Source organism: Melanaphis sacchari, unplaced genomic scaffold, assembly GCF_002803265.2.
Source record: "Melanaphis sacchari strain LSU unplaced genomic scaffold, SCAv2.0 Contig0_pilon_pilon, whole genome shotgun sequence".
In the NCBI taxonomy this organism is placed as follows: domain Eukaryota; kingdom Metazoa; phylum Arthropoda; class Insecta; order Hemiptera; family Aphididae; genus Melanaphis; species Melanaphis sacchari.
The window spans coordinates 23,603,072-23,623,088 of NW_020270366.1; the positions used below are offsets into that span (position 1 = coordinate 23,603,072).

The 20,017-nt window shown below is 30.6% G+C and overlaps 1 protein-coding gene across 3 annotated transcripts; it reads right to left on the reverse strand.

Annotated features, from left to right (window-relative positions):
- Positions 1-2,791: 2,791 nt before the first annotated feature.
- Positions 2,792-19,467, reverse strand: LOC112599291 (probable chitinase 10). Of its 3 annotated transcripts, none has more exons than XM_025346114.1 (37): positions 19,401-19,467; positions 15,471-15,633; positions 15,071-15,162; positions 14,837-15,001; positions 14,576-14,764; positions 14,239-14,516; positions 13,862-14,167; positions 13,679-13,805; positions 13,556-13,609; positions 13,307-13,489; positions 13,117-13,246; positions 12,919-13,060; positions 12,621-12,848; positions 12,356-12,554; positions 11,913-12,025; positions 11,605-11,827; positions 9,639-10,139; positions 9,393-9,577; positions 9,116-9,320; positions 8,895-9,031; positions 8,451-8,832; positions 8,209-8,388; positions 7,932-8,143; positions 7,712-7,847; positions 7,506-7,648; positions 7,251-7,436; positions 7,062-7,187; positions 6,860-6,995; positions 5,809-6,091; positions 5,606-5,739; positions 5,306-5,517; positions 5,046-5,181; positions 4,815-4,957; positions 4,160-4,345; positions 3,891-4,084; positions 3,509-3,791; positions 2,792-3,453 (listed from the first exon to the last, which is right to left on the reverse strand). In XM_025346114.1, exons 1-37 carry the CDS (start codon positions 19,465-19,467, stop codon positions 3,361-3,363), a joined length of 6,852 nt encoding a protein of 2,283 aa, XP_025201899.1. In that variant the 3' UTR covers positions 2,792-3,360. The 3 variants fall into 3 exon arrangements, with proteins under 3 accessions (XP_025201899.1, XP_025201914.1, XP_025201906.1); XM_025346129.1 differs by lacking the exon at positions 19,401-19,467 and adding an exon at positions 18,968-19,033; XM_025346121.1 differs by lacking the exon at positions 19,401-19,467 and adding an exon at positions 18,460-18,607.
- Between the last annotated feature and the right edge of the window lie 550 nt (positions 19,468-20,017).

The following is a 20,017-nucleotide window of genomic DNA, read 5'->3' on the forward strand; positions in this document are numbered from 1 at the left end:
AAAGTAGAACAAAAGAACCTGGGTTCTAATTGTACAAGAAATAAGAATAAGGTATAAATTATTATTTACTGTACGCTTTTAATATTATTATTAAAAAGTTAAGATTGTTGTACATAATTTTTCACTGTATGAATTTCGTATTATACTGTTTATTTGGGGACTTTCAAACGGTCGAATACATTTTCTATACATCTTTTAGTACAACTCAGTATTCTGGAATCGGGTGCCTAATAATTAATAAAGAACATTAGGCTACAAGGACTGTTTTTATTGACCTTTAAGCCAGATTAACTTGACGAGAAATACATCCCTTACAAATATTATGCGAAATTACAATGCTTTAGGTCTTCTTTTTTGTTTTGTTTTCGTTATGTTCTTGTTAATATTTGTTATTGTTAATAATATAAATTCATAACTGTTCGGCGTTTATTGTGTAAAATTAAATTAAAACAAGAATATGGAATTCAAATTAAGAAAAATCACATATTTTACTTAACAGAATTAGATTAAATCTAATATTTTAAATTGAATGTAAATATGTCATAACTAATAATTTTATTAAAAATCGAACTTCATCGTAGTAATAAAATGGACATGGATACGTTGAGTCGAGAAGAAAACAACTCAAATTGATATATGATTTGAAAAGACTTTTGAATTTCACGATTATTTTGAGAAAATAACTTACTAATTGGCATCTTTCCGTATTAGTATTGATTCTGAAAATTTAATGAGAGTTGATGTTTTTGTGAATGGTAAATCAATAGGTTCATTTATAATTATTAATGTTAAATTAGAAACATTACTCATAGAACAAAATATAGTTATTAAGATTTAATGGTTATTTTTATATAGATTAGTTAAATTTGATTCCAATGGTACTAGGTCACAAGATTAATTAACATTTTAAATTAGTTTAAGTATTATTAGGAATAATATCTAGTAGTTAAAATAATAAAAGTTGTTATAACTGTAATAATATTTAATTCAATAAATAAATTTAAAGCGTTCATGCACTTAAAATAATTCATAAATATAAATGTATTTTTATCTATATTATATTATTAATAGTAGTGAATAATTGATACTTTTTTTGTAGAAGCTTAATGTATATCTTTCATATGTAATAACACAAAAACAAGAGAAAATAAAAGTTATAATATAAAACTTATCAAAATAAAAATAAAAGGGTATTAGTTATGAGTATGATGTGGCCGGACTGACACAAGGGACACAAGCCTTGTATGTAAGTCCGGTACTAATAAATATTGAATGTACTTGTTCTTGCGTTATTACCTTCCTCCTGTTCTTCGGAGGATTCTCGAGATCGTGATTCGAGAATATGACCAAATACTCCGTATGTAAATTAAATGGTAAAAGATTTCGTACTGACAATAAGTATTTAGGGCATGCACCTTACCTGGTTCGCTGCGGTGAATACCTGTAGTACAATCCTCAGAGAAAGATGTAAGATAACACAAGTTGCGATACGATTTAAGGAAAACTTAAGTTTAAATAAGAAAAACAACACTGATTTATCTTAGAAAAAGAAAGAAGTCCAGCTGTCGCTCGCAGAGTCTGGTGTTGTGTGGTGTGTGATAGGTTTTGGGAAGAGCTCCTGCTCGCTTGTCTGGTGCGCTTGCACTTGTAATTTTGTCGGTGCTCATGTACTCGATAGTTTGGCTGGTGTTCATGCACTGACTAGAGAAGACGGCGTGATCAAGACAGCCAGGGTCCCCGACGACGGAGAGCCTCATTGGACCATCCCTTGTCTTTGGCGGCACACGAAAATAGGTCAAACGCTTTGTGCTATATGGTCGCAATAGCGTTTGGGTTCCCACGTGGCCAAACAATGTAGATCGTCTCTCTCGTCAGTGATCAATAGGGATTATTGGTTTTTATTGAGGGCTATCTGCGTGCGACAACTTGACCTTTACTTTATTTAACGAAATGATAAAATATATAATAAATTATGATGTGTGAGCATATCATTACACATAATTATTTTAATTACTGTAATGAACTATTGAAATTATTACTTAGTAAGATTAAAACTGTAATTTGTAATTTAATTAATTTCATATTATTAGTTATTTAAAATATACCAACAATAGATAATGCATTTAAGTTTACGTTCTTGTATTATAGTTTATCTACTTAATCGCTGTGCAGGCGTCAACATTATTATTTAATAATATTTATAAAACATGAGGTTATAAAATTAAAATGATCAAAGATTATTTTATTGGAAACACAATCACGACTTGTATTTCATAGACTTGTTGAATTTTGATGATTTTTTTTTAAATATAAGACAAACATTTTGTTTATTACATATTAGTCTTTGATTTTTGAATCAATATATTTTAATAATAACAAGAAAATACATTTAAAAATACATTTTTTTGATTATTTACAACGTTTATACGACTTGTGTATAATGTGAAAAATTATTTCTAGATTTTCATTATCGATGTATCTTGTTTTAATGAATATAAATTTTTAGTAGTTAGGCTTAATAAAATAATAATAATAATAATAATAATGTTTTGTAATAATTGTATATCATAATAAATAGTAATTACTATCCACTACTTAGTAAATATTACGAAGTTCATATTTTAATAGTTTATTTGAGAACTATAAAAGTAGAAATAACTATTAAACGTTATGAAAAAATTCTCACTAAAATGTTGACCAGAAAAAATAACATATACCAAGTATAAACTTGACTTAAATTGAATACAGGGATTCAGGTATAAATAACACAAAAATTACAATTGTAGTACTATATTACATAAAATAATTAATATCACTTTGTAGAGGAATAAAATTATTAGCAATTTTATTACAACAATACTTCAGAGCTCAGAAGGCAGAAGTGATATAATATCGTTACGAATGTGTCAGAATTCGAACGAATCGGAAATATAATTCTAATAATAATAATAATAATAACATGTATTTTAAATAATGTTCTGTAAATTCACGAAGTATTTATAGCTTTTCAGTTTTTATAATAATATTATACCTACCTAAATTTTATAATTTTGATTATCATTAACCGTGGAATTTTTTGTTATACAATAATAATACTTACATAACATAATTATTTACAATGATTTTGGTTTAAAATTAAGATTGAAAACGAATAAGCGACTTGTCCCATTAATCCGTATCGCGATACGTCTCTTATATTGTTTGATATAACGAAACGGATCAAGGAAGTACACAGAGGGACAGTATATAGAGTTGAATTGTTTACTGTAATATAACTTAGGTATAATGTGATAATTGTCGTATCTTAAATCAAAGACTTAAATTAATCGATGCGGCACATTACCAAGGAGTTCGGATCCGTCAATGTAGTAGTTGCAGTCGTCTATATGAGGATGACAAACGTTTCTTTTCGGTGCAGTTAACGTTCTCGGGCCAATCGCACAACATGTTTATCTGAAAACGATATATCGATTTACTAAAGTGTTTATTACAAAGATTCTTTTCTTACCTTATTAAAGTACAAATTTGACGGACAAGACTGTTCGAGCAATGTTCCAAACTCGCAAATCACATATTTGTTACAGTCAGTCCAGTGCCCTTTCAACAGTGGTTCAGTGCACTGCCCTCTGCCCAGTTCTTCTTCGTATCCAATGTCACTGTTGTTGATGACGACCCCGTCCAAGTCATTTCGCTCTTGGTCTAAGTAACAGTCTGGTCCCGGACCCGGTAACCTTCCCAGCACTCTGTTGATAGTCTTCAGTAGTGGATACGTTTCGCAGTCACATACGTTTCTAAAATCAATCCATCAGGCCATATAATATAATATGTCTACATCTATTACCTGTATAATATGCATATTATTTTCTGACGGAAATGCACTTATCACTCACTTGAAATCGTCCAAGTCCAATGCCCATATCATTGCACCACCGAGATCATTGCGCACGACGAATTCGGACTTGAATCTGATCATGTCCTGGTCGTCGAACGACACCCATTGGTTGCCACTGTAGGCGTACGGGCCCATCCTGCCAAGTGGGTCTTGGACCAATTGCCAATCGCGCTTCAGCACTTTGTGGCAGATCTGGAAATGCAACGAATGTGTGAAATCTCAAGTCCACCGTACAATAATTCACCACGCTATTATATAGGTATTTACTTCGTAGTAGGACAAAAATCCCCGGGATCTGGTCGCGTCTCCCGCTTCACCACCACCATAGGTCGGCGCGTTCAAACCGTTGTTCTTACTAGAACCTAACGAGAACGACTGACCGTACATGGGTATACCCATTATAAGTTTGCGTGGATCTGCGCCTTGATTCACCCAATAGTATAACGTGAAATTCTGCAAAAGGTTTCGTTGTTGTTTTATATAACTAATATAAATGATGATCAGGGCTGTATGATATTTGCTAAATGCTTTTTTCACACATTTTTTATAGAGTTGAGAACCAAGTCGGTTCAATATAGTTTGTTTTACATCACTGTCATGCATGTTCAAAATATTATACTTTTCTATATATTTAAGCTTACGATCATATGACTACATATTATTATTATAATCTTTATCAAAATATTGTTTATAAAAGTTGTATTTTTAATTTTTATAATTTATATATTTAAAATTATTTATTGAATTTATTTTTAAAATGTTAACTAAGACTTTAATTATTTATTTTTAAGTTTAAAAATATGTTTTTTTGTCCTTTTGTAATTTTTAGCGCATATTTTAGCAATTTTTTTTATGTTTAAGTGCATAATTATTTAACAATTTTTACAGCCCTGAATCAAATAAATGAAGATTGTATAATTACGGCGTTGTAAGTCATGTCGAAATCATCGGGATGAGAATACATGGGCGCTACGTGTCCGGTCCTTTTATCCCATTGTCCATGGTAATCATACGCCATCACGGATATCCAGTCCAACGTTTCGGAGAGTAGCGGTACATCATAACCTAATCGTGAAACAAACGAACTTGAATAAAACACCACGGTCCGTTGTATTTGTATAATACATTTGTAATATTGCTATTGTTAACGTACCTGCGTCTATTACAACTTTGTTGGGCGATACGGCCGCCGACAATAGGAAACCTTCTTTGTCGAACGCTGCTCGCAGTTCCAACAATAGTCTTGAAAACCCTTCTTTGTCGCTTTTCGGGCCCCGCTTGCAATCGACCTGTTTATATTATAAACCATTACGGCGCACATTAATGATAATAGTTAATAATATATTAGAATATTTTGTCCTACGGACAAATCACGACTGTCCAGATCTCTGTATATGATCGTCTGTTTATTACCTGCCAGCACTTTGGATATTCCCAGTCGAAATCTAGTCCGTCGAAATCGTTTTGCTTCAAATAGCCGACTACGTGTTCCACAAACTTAGTTCTCGCGAACGGGTTGTTGACCAGCTCACTATATTTACTACCGGCCGAATCGTTCCAACCACCGATCGCTAACAACACCTTGACGCCGAATTTTTTGAGCGCTGTCACTTTGCGGTAGAAAACTGCAAATATGTGACAACAAATTAGTTATCTTTATGTATTTCCCTCTTCCCCTAAAAACGGCCTCAGAGAGTAGTACCAAAAACGTACAGTTATCGTAATCCGCCCAAGTGTCGTGCGCCCTGATGACCAGCTCCTCGTTGTCCAGTACCGCGAACCCGTAAATAATGTGTGTGCAAAGCGACGGGTCGATATCACTGGGTAAATATTTTCCGCCACTATGTCTAAAAATATCAAACGAAATAAATCAATGGATATGTCAATATTTGTACGTTTCAATAATTACTACAAACCTGTACCACGCCCAATTGGTGAAATAACAAATCACTTTAAAGTATTCTGTGGATGATGGTTCAACAGTCGTTGTTGGCTTTAATGTTGTGGTCGTCGTGGTAGTAGTTGTAGTCGTTGTAGTCGTCGGCGGCCTCGTGTACGTAGGTTTTGTTGGTCTTGTCGGTAACAATGTGGTTGTGGACACTTCGGTTGTTGAAGTGTTGTGGTGCGGTGATGACGATGTAGTCATTGTTGTCGTCGGTTTAATTGTTACAGGTATCATCGGAGTTGTATTTGGATGACCTGTATAAATAAAAAAAAAAAAGTTTTAATAAAAAAATTCTTATTTTTTCTTTATATTATTTTGAATTTTCTAAAATATATTATTATTAGTATGTATACAGTAAATCGACATCGGATTATATAGGTACACCATAATATTGGTGTAAAACGTAGAACAACTAAAATATATGATCTATGGCTTACATTATATGCATCGTACTTTATGAAATTATTTAATATGTAAGTATTTAAATTGTATTTTAAATATTTACCTATAATTATTGTTATTAAATATTACATTTTATTTTAGATTGATCAATTTATTATACTTTTTGTGTATTAATTTTGTTAATCATGATTTAAAATTTTATTGAAATTAAACATAATATTATAACCGTTTTGAGTGTTATTTAAAATTTTAAAAATAACAAAATGTAACTCCATGTATAGTTACATAAATATTTATTTTGTATGTGTAGATGACTGATAAAATTCTGAATAAATAGGTAGTGTTACTAAAGTTGTAAAGTGTTACAATGACTTGTTGATTTGTTTAAAAAAGTAACGCACCTATATATTTTTTATACTAACTGAAATAGAAATTTATCTTTAATGTATTCTTTACAAATTTATAGTTTGTGGAGCTGTATTAAATATATGAATTTATGACCATGCGATTGATAAATACACTCGAAAAAAATATGTAAACAATTTTTTTTATACAAAACCATTTTTTAGTGTTAGCACTATCAATGCTCCTAAAATATTAATTTTTTTTTATATTCTTACCGTGTTGTTGACCTAGTGTTTTCATGATAGTGCCGAGTAGTGGATAATGCCCTTGGCCGCATAAGTTTCGGTAATCGTCCAAATCTAGAGCCCAAATCATTGCGCCTCCCAAATTCATAGATTTCAAGTACTCTGCCTAAAATTAGATATATTTAAGACATTATTGAATATTTTAGCTTTGTAAACCAATGAAATCATTAACCTTTTGCGCTACTGTTTTGACATCATCGAATCCTACCCATTGGTTACCTTTGTATGCATATGGGCCCATTCTATTTTGTGGGTCTTGAACAATAGTCCATTGCTCAGAGGCGAGTTTACGACAAATCTATATAATAATATAATTTTATAAATCAACTATTTAAAACGATAAATATTTAAAGGTTTTTACCTCATAGTAAGCAATGAATCCAGCAGATCGGGTGAATGGGCCAGCTTCTCCTGCGCCAGAAGAAGGGGCGTTTAATCCATGTACCTTAGGGTTAGACAACGTGAACGACTGACCATACAATGGAAATCCAAGAACAATTTTTCTACTATTTGCGCCCTTCTCAATCCAATAATGGATAGTATAATTCTTTAAAAAAAATTAATTTGCATAAAATAATTTAACTGCAGTATTATAATATTATATTATTTTATGTACCAAGTTGAAATATTCAATGTCGTCTTCTGGATGGTGATAAATTGGTGCAACATGACCAGTTTTCTTATCCCATTGTCCGTGATAATCATAAGTCATTACACCAATCCAATCCAAGTATTGGTTTAATATAGGCACATCGTAGCCTAAAATAATAGTATCATTAAATATTATGATTGTAAAAATATTAAACAAATTAATGTATTTACCCGAATCTATTACTACTTTACTGGGAGAAACAGCAGCAGATAATAAGTATCCGTGTGGTTTAAAAGCTTGTTTAAGCTCAATCAAAAAGTTTGAGAATGCATTTTTGTCAGAGTCTGGTCCTTGATCACAATTAGTCTGCGTTTTGTTAGTTTTAGATATTATTCATAAAATAAAAACAACCAAAAAATATACAATACAATAATAATATATATTTATTACCTGCCAACATTTGGGGTATTCCCAATCGACATCAAGACCATCAAAACCATATTTATACATAAAATCGAGAACATTGTTAATAAACTTTTTGCGACTGGAACGATTATTGACCAAACGACTGTATTTATCACCTGCTGAATCATTCCATCCACCTAAACCTATAGATACCTTAACTCCACGTCGCTTAAGTGCCACTACTCGTTCATAGAATCCTAAAAAATATAATTGATATTTAATTTTTTTTTTTTAATTAATCGAACTTTAACTCCATGTGTACCATTATCAATGTCTGCCCATGAATCGAATACTCTAATAACTAGTTGCGTGTAATCTAATGTTGCAAAACCATAAACAACATGAGTGCAGAGATTTGGATCCGTATCTTCTGGGAAAAATTTACCAGGTGAAGGTCTGTACCACGCCCAGTTGGTGAAATAACATACAACTTTATACTGTCCTACAAGACAAAATAAAGTAGTATTATAAGCTTTATAAGATTTAATTTTTGCATTAAATTACCTGTCAAATGATAGTTCGATTGGGTCGTGGGAAGAGTTGCAGCAGTTGTAGTAGTAGGTTTCCACGCCCACGGATCTTCCGTAGTAGGGATTCCAGTTGTTGGCTTCCATGGAATATAGTTTTCTTCTGTAGTTAATTCCGAAGTAGTAGTTGTTGTAGAAGTAGAAGTTGTCGGTTTTGAAGTCGTTGGTTTTGTTGTTATTGGTTTCGAAGTAGTTGGCTTTGTTATTACTGGTTTTGAAGTTGTTGGCTTCGTGGTTGGTTCAGTACTTGACGGTTGACTAGGCGACGATGGAATTTCTGGCTCACCGGTTGGGTAAGTGTTTATTTCTTGAGACGGCATACAGCCAGAATTCATTGGCCAGTCACAAAGCTTAAGCCTCTGTATTAAAAATAAAATTACTACATAGTTACCATAATATTATTATTTTATTTAAATATTACATTATTCCAATAGAGACCAGCTGGACATGAGTTAACTTTAAACTTTCCCCATAAACATTGTAAATATTTATTGCAATCTCCTGAATGAGACGCGAATTCTCCTTCTTGACATTCTACCGAAGATTTAACTAACATACCTAGAATAATGTCAAGTATATGATTACTTAATGGTAATTCTCTAGTGATAGAACGATTAAAATTATATTTTTGTGCGTTCTTACTGGTGTACATAAATATATTATTTGAACGTTGATAGTTGCAATACACATTATATTTCCAATCACACATTTTCTTTTGGTCGTTCCAAGCTAATCCAGCTGAACAAAACTGTCTCACGAAATAGCCGTACGTACACACGAAGTATGAAGTACAGTCACCAATGGCAGCGACATATTCACCTTCAACGCAGTTTCTATATTTTTTCGTCTTTTATAAACATATAAAACAAAATCAGTATTTTGAAAATAAAATTTTAAAAGTAACTATATTATGACTTACAGTTGTTGTTGGTCTCCACGTCGTGACAGGTCTGGCTGTTGTTGTCGTTGGTCGCCATGTAGTGACTGGTCTGACTGTTGTTGTTGTAGGTCGCCACGTAGGGGTTGGTCTAACTGTTGTAGGTCTTGATGTAGTGACAGGTTTTTTTGTCGTAGTTGTAGTTACTTCAGAAATTTGAGAATTGGCTGTGAATAATTTAAATATTAATTTGAATATATTTTAATCATTATGAAGCTAAAAACTCACTGGGTTCATTGCAGTCAACATTTCTTAGATAATCGCATTTGTTGGTATTTCTATTCCACAGTAATCCTTCTTTACATGCATATTTCCTATATCGTCCATTTTTACATTGATAATAGTTCTGACAACTGTCTTTAGAAGATTGATACATTCCTGGTTTACATGATTCTTGTTGTGCTGGTCTTTGGGTATGGTACTCAGACCACCAAGGACGGTTTACAGATGGCTTGTGAGTTGTTTGTTCTTCATTTTCAATCACTTCATCAATAATTGATTCAGTTGTGGTTGTAGTTGAAGTGGTCGGAGGGGTTGTAGTTGTTGTTGTACTTGTGGTAGTGGTTGTCGTTGAAGGTCGAGTTTGTGGTTTAGTCATATATTGTGTTGTTGGCCTAGTAGGTTGTGTTGTTGGTTTAGTAGGTTGTGTTGTGGGTCTAGTAGGTTGTGTTGTTGGTTTAGTAGGTTGTGTTGTTGATGCTGTTGATGACGATTGTTCTTCCCAAAATTCTATAGGTAGGTAATTATAATATATTATTGTTAGAAGAAATTAATTTTAGTAATTATAATAAGTTTTAATTTTTACATTAATTGTTATAATTATTGAACACTTCTAATAAACGATATATTATACACATCATGGTTTTGGCAGTAAAATACGATTGTGAATGTATCAGTTGAGAATGGAATTTTAAGTAATACGATTGAGAACGCTTGATTTTATTTTTAACGTTACAAAATTTAATAAATATTATTGAACGATATTTATTGGAATTTTATCGGTTTTACGAGATGTCATTAAAAAATAAAATAATATTAACATAATTATCTTGCATTTAACTTAGAAACGAAAAAAACTTTCTAGGACTATAACGACACTAAAAGGTTTCACAAAACATTTAATTGTCAATTTTATAGCTGTAATCCAGCAATTTATGTTTTTATTAAAATTATAACTGATACTCAATTAGAAATAACTTTAAAAATAGTAACTATAGAACACATATAAAGAATAAAATACCAATTAAAAACTAAAAAACAAAATTTTACACCTATATGGTGCGTGGAAAATAAAAATTCAAATAATTTATTAAAATATTTAAAGTATGTTAGTTTACGTAATCCTACTATAATTGATAACATATTTTTATAAGTTTTAACTATTAATATTGATTCCAAATTTACATCAGACTTATAATAATTAAAAACTCGTTTTTCACTTATTAGCTGGTTTTAATAATATTATAATTAAGTATTAACTAATACGTTATTATTATTATTAACAGTAGTAGTAATAGAAGTAGTATTCACTATTACATTTATACTTGTAATTTAATAAAAAGATTTTTCTGAAGCTACGAGTAATAAAAAATAACTTGTAACAGTATCTAAGTTAAAATTAAATTGTTTAAAACAAAATACAGCATACTGACTCCTTTGATAGCAAAATAAATGTTTTTAAAATAAATTTATGTTGCATAAAACTTCGTTCTTAACCGTACTATTATTTTGGGTTAACCATAAGTTCTTTGTTATTTTAAATGTTCTCAATCATTAGATAGCTATTTTTGATATTTTGTGAATTGAAATATTTAGAGAATTATTTATTTTCACATTATTAAGATTATTTTAAATTAATTAAACTACAAAATATGTAAAATTGTATTTAATTGATTAGTTTGTATGATTAAACGGTAAACATAACTATTAGTAGGGGCAAGCCTTTAAGCGTTTTTACTAAGATCTTTTATCTGTATTTTTTTGTATTCATTATGCATGTATAATTTGAATATACAATAGAATAATGTAAATTATAACTGCCAATAATGACATTGAAACGGTACCATTAAAAAAATAATAGTTGTATTTAATACATTCAATATTTTATTACCTATAGATACTTAATACGGATTATAGATTTTTACCGGGACTACTTTATTTTATTTTGTTCTAATTTCAATTATAAGATACAAACCTTGTCCTTCTTCAGTAGTCGTAGGAATTTGATAACTTGGTGTAGTTGGATAATTTGGTTTATTACATATTGAATTTGAAGGTTTGATTGGAATTCTTTTAAATACTTCATTAACTTTTGTCAGTAGCGGATAAGAACCTTTACAACATATATTGTTAAAATCATCTAAATCGATCGTCCAAACCATGGCTCCACCAAGTTCTTGCTTGACTATATACTCGGACTAAAATTAAATAATTTATTATAAAATTATACAATATTTTTAAGTCTAAAGTATAAAATATTTTAATGTTTGTATTAAATTGTACCTTTAATTTGATTGATATCTCGTCGTCGTAGCTGACCCATTGATTCCCATCGTATGCATATGGATCAAATCCATTATTTTTATCTCTCGATACTTGCCATTTTTCGTTAGAAACTAAAACATGCATTTAATATATTATATTAATATATTTGAATATGAACTAACAAATAATCATTTTCTATCATAAATACATTAATTTTAAATAAACAATTATAGCGTTATTAATTCATGTAAGAAATATCTTATATTCGCATAATTGGTTTTAATAAATAATTTTAACATGCATTATAATAATAAATAATATTTTTTAATAAGTTAAGGAAAAGTTGTACATATTGATATAATTAATCATATATTTTTTGAAATACGATAAAGCTACAAAACTTACATGATATTTATACATAATAAGTACTATAAAATTGTGTAATATAATTTTTATTATACCTCTGTTACAAATTTCGTAGTAGGCCAACATTCCCGGTTGCTGAGTATATTCACCGGGATATCCCGATCCTTTAGCAGGGTCACCAAGTCCGTGTTCTGAATTCGATGACAATGTGTACGTCTGGCCATAAAATGGAAGACCCACTACGATTTTTGACGGATCTGCACCTAATTTCCGTATTAATTTAATAGTGGAATCCTGAATTATGAAAACAAATTATTTATTGAAATTACAAAAATGTTATGTTGTTTTTTATTAACATACCATATTGTACTTAGGAAATTCGTCACCGTCTTTATAATAAGCCGGACTCACGTGCCCAGTAAAGTTTTCCCAAGAGCCATGATAATCATAAGTCATTATCGACATAAAATCTAAGTATTCGCTTAAACTTGGAAAGTCATAAGCTTCTTTAATAATTTCTTCATAACCGGAAATTGCAGCTGATAATTCAAACGGCGGGTCTTGTTTATTAAACTCCGATTTAAGTTCCTATAATATAAAAATTATTTAAATATTTATCTATTTTATAGCTTTATAATATAAAAAATGATAATAATACTTGTATTAATTTAACAAAATTTGTTTTGTCAGAAAGTGGACCTTGAGTACAATCAGCTTGCCAACATACTGGATAATTCCAGTCCAAATGAAGACCGTTAAAATTATATTTTCTCAAAAATGCAACAGCAGAGTTTACAAAACTGTAATACAATCAATTATTTTTAATCTATTTAACTATATTTTTGTAAAAAATTACTTTCTCCTAGTAGTTCCACTGCTGATTAATTTTGAATACTTGTCGCCGGCTGAGTCAGTCCATCCGCCCATTGAGATCATAACTTTAATATCTTCGGATTTTGAATTGGATACCAATCTTTCATAAAATTCTATAAATTAAAAATATTCATTACTTTATATTAAATTTAATTTTGCACTAATAATCGTACTATTTTCAAAATCTTCCCATTCATTTCCTGATGTTATTGTTAAATCATTAGGATCTAAAGAAGCAAATGCATAAATTACATGGGTACATAGATTTTTGTCGATATACTCTGGAGCAAATTTTCCTTCTCCATAACGATACCACGACCAGCTGGCAAAGTAACATACCACTTTTTTATTTAAATCTAAAAATAAATTAACTATTAGATATTAAAATCGAACTATTTTAGCCTTCTTATGATAATATTTACCAAATTGTAATGATGAATCTCGTAGATCATTCGTCATGGAATATTTTTTATTAACTTTAAAAGTAAAAAAAACATAATTTAATTTAACGGTACAAAAATAGTTTTTTTAGTATTTAAACTTACTATTACTAATATATGTTTTAACTGTGGTTACAAGTGGCCAGGGAGTGCCACAAAATCCATTAAAATCATCTGAATCTAATGACCATAACATTACTCCTCCTAATGACAATTTTTCCATGTATTCAAGCTAAAATACAATAATTATGTTATTAAATCAAACGTCATATATTTTATTTAATTTACTTTTTTTGTTAAACTATGATGGTTCTCATAACTAATCCATTGATCTTTTCTAACAACAAACGGAGAACCGGATTTGTCCGAATACTGTCTCCAATCATCCTTTTTTGTACGATCACACACTTCGTAATACGATAGAAATCCAGATGTTTTTGTCCATCTACCAGCATATCCATCACCGTTTGTTCGAGAACCTGGTTGGAAATTTTTAGGGTCAGTCAATCTGAAACTTCTTCCGAATAATGCTACGCCAACTATTATCTGATTCGGATCAGCACCATTGTGTATCCAATGTTTCACCATATAATCCTTTAAAACTCAAATTTGTATTATATGTTGTTTATTTGTCCAATAACTAAATAAATATTTCAAATATTTACCACATTGCGATACTTTGACGATGGATCCCTATCTACTGCACTGTATAGAGGTGCGTGATGACCAATAATTTTTTCATCATCTTGCCGGAAATCAAAACTTTTGAGAATAATGAAATCTAAATTTAGAATAATTCTTTTGGTATCGTAATTTTGTGATGTTTGATCTAATGGTGGTACAATTAGTGATAATGACCATCCTCTTTGTTTTAGTACGCTGGCTAATTCTTCAATCAATAGCGGAAATTCTTCTTTAATGTTTTCGTCTTCACCAAATTCGTCTAAAAATGTATTTAGTAATAAAAACTTAAAAATTAAAATAATTATAAAAATATATTACTATAAGTTGAAGGTGTAACATCAGATAAAACTAATCCATCGAATCCACTAGTTTTCAAAACTTCCGAGACCGAAATGATAAAATCTCTCTTCGAAAGTGATACACTTTCGGGTAAAATTTCGTTAATTAATAATAATATTTTTGTCGAAGGATTTTTTTTTTTTAAACGTGCAATTGAAGCAAACGTGCCTAAAAATTATATAAATTTTAATAAACAACAAATTAGCAATAAACATTTAATATTTATTCTAATGTGTATACCATTTGATTGACTAGAATACCAATTATTTGCAATAGTGTCAAAATTTGTATCAACAGAACTGAATAATATATGAGTACATGAAGATAAAACTATTTGTTCCAACTTTTGAGGAATTTGATTTTTATGGTATTGTGTAGAGTCCAGATGACAAAAAATATTTGTACCTATAATTTTAAATATAGATCGTGATAAAAAAAATTTATAAAATTATATTAAGATGAAAAAAATATTACTTCCAGACGCTAGTCTATATTTTGAAGGGGATGGATCTTTTTTTGATGGCAGTTTTTCAACAGCATCGCGAACAGGAACGTGAATTTTGTATCTAAGGACATATGAAACATTTTATTACATTATTTTTGATGTTATAGTTTTGGTCAAAAATAGAACTACTATATTCTGAAGTATAATTTATATTCGTACACGAATATGTAAATTGAAAATTTTAAATAAATACTTGTTTAGAATTAAATTAAAATATGTATTAAATATTTTACACATGAGTGCAGATATAATATTTATTATGTCAAACATCAATGACTTTTAAATTAACATCACTACATCAATTTTTAGAGTAATAAAAATATATTATGCGTTAATAAACAAATTTTAATTTATTACAAAAAAAATTACCTTTCGAACTGATGAGGTACTCGTTCAATAGCCGCTCTACTTGGTAAAATATTAAGTTCCTTGTTCCGACTATTGGATGATTCATCTTTATCTATGTACGTCAAACCTCGTGATGGTACGAAAATAAGGATAACGGTAAACAAAACACCGATGATCCTCATAGCTGAAAATATTTTAAATAACCATTATTGCACGTACTTGCATTTATGTTATATGAACAAAACGCATCACGTTGCGTCATTTTTAGATTTTACCGTAATACAAACAAAATATAATATTGTGTACTATAGACCTTCATTTGAAAAGTCTAATATATATATACATATAAAAAATTAAATATTGTTAGTATACCATAAAAAATTGCTATTTATCTATAAAAAAACAGTAATAACGCATTAGTGACGGTCTTATTGTTTAATATTCGTGCGGAGTATGTCAATACGTTGACCCATAGAATTAAGGATTATCCGATTCTTCACTAGAAAAAGTGGTTTCACGACCCTCACGATCTTTTACGTTACAAATCGATTCCATTAGTCTAATATTTTTAATAAATATAATATGTTATGTAATTTTGGCGAGCTACTTGTCCAAAATTAAGCAATCAAATTTTTTCACCCCAAATTAATGACTTATGTATGACACCATTAGTATATTCGTTATTAATAAAAATAAATTTACCTGTTTTTTTTTATGTCTATTACAACAAAAGTTAAAAATCACGATAAACGATTTTGTTCTCGATCTGAATTCCGAGTACATAACGTTTTAGCTGTTTTTTTTTCTTGACTGCGCAAAGTGATTTCAAGGTCGTAACAATAAATAATGTTTATTTCATATAAATAATATATATATCATTGTATCTCTGGCTGATCAATTTTTTTTTTTTTTTTTGCGAACGCCGCCGAAGTCGTATTTTAACCGCCGACGTCCGTTAGTAAATACCTTTTTGTCGTGTAATCTGTCAACACTTCCTACACTGCACATATTCTCTGTAGACGTTCCATACCGATATGTATCAAATGCGGAGACGCGTATTAATGCATATAGACAACAGGTTAGTTACTGCGGGAGGTCAAGTGCAAAAACGCCCGGACTATAGTGTTCGGACGGCAACTACAATAATATATACATACATATTTATGTATATATGTTTAATATATAATTCTGATACTACTGTATAACTCGGGGGCAAATTCTGTAATTATCTCGTATTAGATGCGATCGGTCGATTAATTGGACTGCCGACAAATCTACATAATCACGCAGAGACGCGTCCGTAGTAACATTACAACTGGATCATTACATTACAGATGCACCGCTGATATTCGCCCTCGGCTTAATATAATAACACAAGATCGCTCAGTATACGCCAATAATAATGGCTGACGGGGTACCGTCGTTGCAAAATGAGTAACCGCTACCGCTACTATGTGTAAAACAATCGAACCCAATCAGACGCGCGATTTTTTTTACATATCTATATCTTATAAAAACAATACCAAAAAATGTGTTTATAATATTATATCGTTGCATAACGTAGGTAGGTAATAAGAGGGCACCACGCCTCAATATATTATAGTTTATAAGGCTGTTAGAATGATTTTAGTATTTTGTTTATTCATTTTTTTTTTTTGTTTTTAATTCGATTATAATATTTTCAAGTTTTAACGATACACGTATACCGACGACAATTCATTTTATTCGTTTCCAACTCAAACAGTTCATAAAGCGAAAAATTAATAATAAAAATACCAATAGGTTTACGTGCATCAGAATTTCCGGTCTATTGTGGTTGAATTTCGTTAGAACAAAAAAGGATTAACGTTAAATCTACCAAACTTCAATACTTAATAAGAAACGAAATTCTATTAGAGCATATTTAACAATTAAATTAACAAAAATTACACATTTTAAATTTTATTTTGAAATTGATTTAATAAAATCTAATTTCATATTTATATTTTAAATAATCTTAATTTAAGTTTTAAATCATACATATTAAATCTACGACACCGTGCAGTTAAAAATGTATAATTTAATTTAATTATATTTTAAAAGTTAATAATTATATAAAATTTAAATAAACTAAAGTATACACTCTTCGAGTAATAGGTTATAATAATTTACTGCTTAATATCAAAACATTTCTAAGAAGTTATTAAAATATTAATCAAAAGTACGTCATCTTACATCATCTTATAATCTTTTATAATTATTTTTTTTTTTCGTTAAATCATAAGCCCATGTAAGTTCTCATAAAAATAAATACAAATACAATTTTAAAAATGATTTCTACTTTATACAAGATTATGTATTTTAATAAAACTGTTCATTAGTCAAAAATGATATCATATAAATTGTACAAATTTATATAAGTACTATTTTTTTTCCACAGAATGTACATTATACTTGTATGAAATCTTCCCTGATAAAATAATTTTTAATAAGTTAAACAATTTAAAAAAAATATGTGTATGAAAGTAATAAAGAATGAATTACGAAAATTGGAAAAAAAATTTAAATTTCAAATGCCGACTTATATAATCATAATTTATTTATAATAAATACAATTTGTTTATTAATTTTTAAAAGTCGAAAAAAAATGGAAAAACTGTCTAATAAGGTGTTAAAAAAATGTACTTATTTTGAAATCATAAAAATATTAAAAATGGGAAAACACTAAGTTGACAAATGAAAAATATTGCAAATAAATACAGGGATATTATATTTTAAGATTTAATTTTATAGTTTATAGAGAGAGATGGTGATTTAATAATATCATTATGAGTTAATATTGAATGTGTTATTGAATACAATTTTATATTTTATTCAACAAAGAAATATAAATGTGATATGAAAAAAATTCGCAGACATTAAGACGACAAATGACGAAAAAACATGCAAATTTCGAGATAGCAATTTTATTTATATATTCTATACTCGTATGTATACAATGTTAACCAATAACAATTATTATGTTACATACCTCTATTCAAAATAACATCGGATGACAGAAAAACATGACTGGGTAGAGCTATGGTGGTTGTGTCGTATAAAAGCTCAAGATTATATTTATTAATATCTTACAGGTCAGGTCTACCTACGTCGAAGTCGCTGACACGTCGAACTCCCGAATCGGATTAAATCCCGAACGGATTAAAAACACAATAACATAATATACATTATATATGCTTAATATACACGGTGGATGAACCGCGGGCGATCAGGACGGGAGTAAACAAAACGATTTGAGCTGTAATCCTTGAGTGAGTGTGCCTAACATGCGGCTCCACACGTACGTGTTTATATGTTATAATATTTTGTAAACGGCAAACGAATGTTTACTATTATTATACGAACGACGAACAAGTCTCAGGACGATCGAATCCAAACGATATTTGTACAGGAAAAATAAAACTTCAGAAATGGCGTAACAGTTAAAGGCGAAAACGTTAAATTTTCAATAATTTTACTGTAATAACAATAATGCTTACGACTTGTGATTATAAGACGTTATGGCGTACAGGTGACGTGTTTTCGTGACGGCGACGACCGCGTCTGCACTCCTGCGTGCACGAGTCGCGCACTGGCCTCACCCGCGCGGGTTTTCCGATCACCGAACGTATCGGATTTTTTTCTTCAAATACTGTACTAATGCGTTTTAGGATTCACGTCGCGTGCCCGTATGACCCGACGTCGTGTCACCACTACTGATGATTAATCAACGGTATAAATACCATTATTATATTATTATTATTATAAAATGTTACAAACACTGACGACTTCTTGGTGATAATTATTTCGATATTAATATTCCAAATACGACTATAATAATAATACAGTGTTGATGTGTTATTATGATATTATTTATTGTACAATCGATACTACGCTATGAAACAGTATAATATTTGAACTTGTATAATGTACCTGAGGTGGTGCTGCTGATGGCCGACCAACGGCGGTTGCTTTGGCGGTTGACGACGCGACCAGGCATGATAATATGTCCGGTGGACGGCGCGGACCGCGTTAGAATGATGTCGGTGAGTCTCCGCAGTCACGGCACCAGCGGCGTCTCCACCCCGTGCCGAACCGATCGTCCGGGGGGGAGCGTGACCACCGACCGGTTCAAGGTCGTCCGGAAAGGGTATATAAGATGATCGGTCGGGTTGGTGGGCGCGGACGACCGGAACCTCCACGACGGCCAATCGACGGCTTTGGTGTTTTTGGAAAGGGATATTCTGTTCGCGGTCCAACGACTGACGACGTCCCGGACTTTTTGACGAAATTTCACACTGCGCTCTGATTTTTCCGAACAAATCTATCCGTTAAGTCCGTCTTGCGATTTTGTTCCTTTACCGAATTCTCTCGTATACCGTTGTTGCGGAAGACTGCAGTACAATTGCAATGGACACGTAAAACACAGTGCGCGAGTACAACACTCGCATTGCCTATAGGCCTCAAAACCATGCTCACGATCATGCTATAGATCGGAGAAACAACTAGTAGCCTTATCGCAATAATAATGAACAATCAATTGGTTTGCA

Coding starts and splice junctions, on each gene's coding strand:
- LOC112599291 (XM_025346114.1), bottom strand. CDS start 19,467: ATGCCTGGTCGCGTCGTCAACCGCCAAAGCAACCGCCGTTGGTCGGCC. Junction 14,168..14,238: donor CGTCAAAGTATCGCAATGTG/GTAAATATTTGA, acceptor TGAGTTTTAAAG/GATTATATGGTGAAACATTG. Junction 12,555..12,620: donor AATTTCCTAAGTACAATATG/GTATGTTAATAA, acceptor TTCATAATTCAG/GATTCCACTATTAAATTAAT.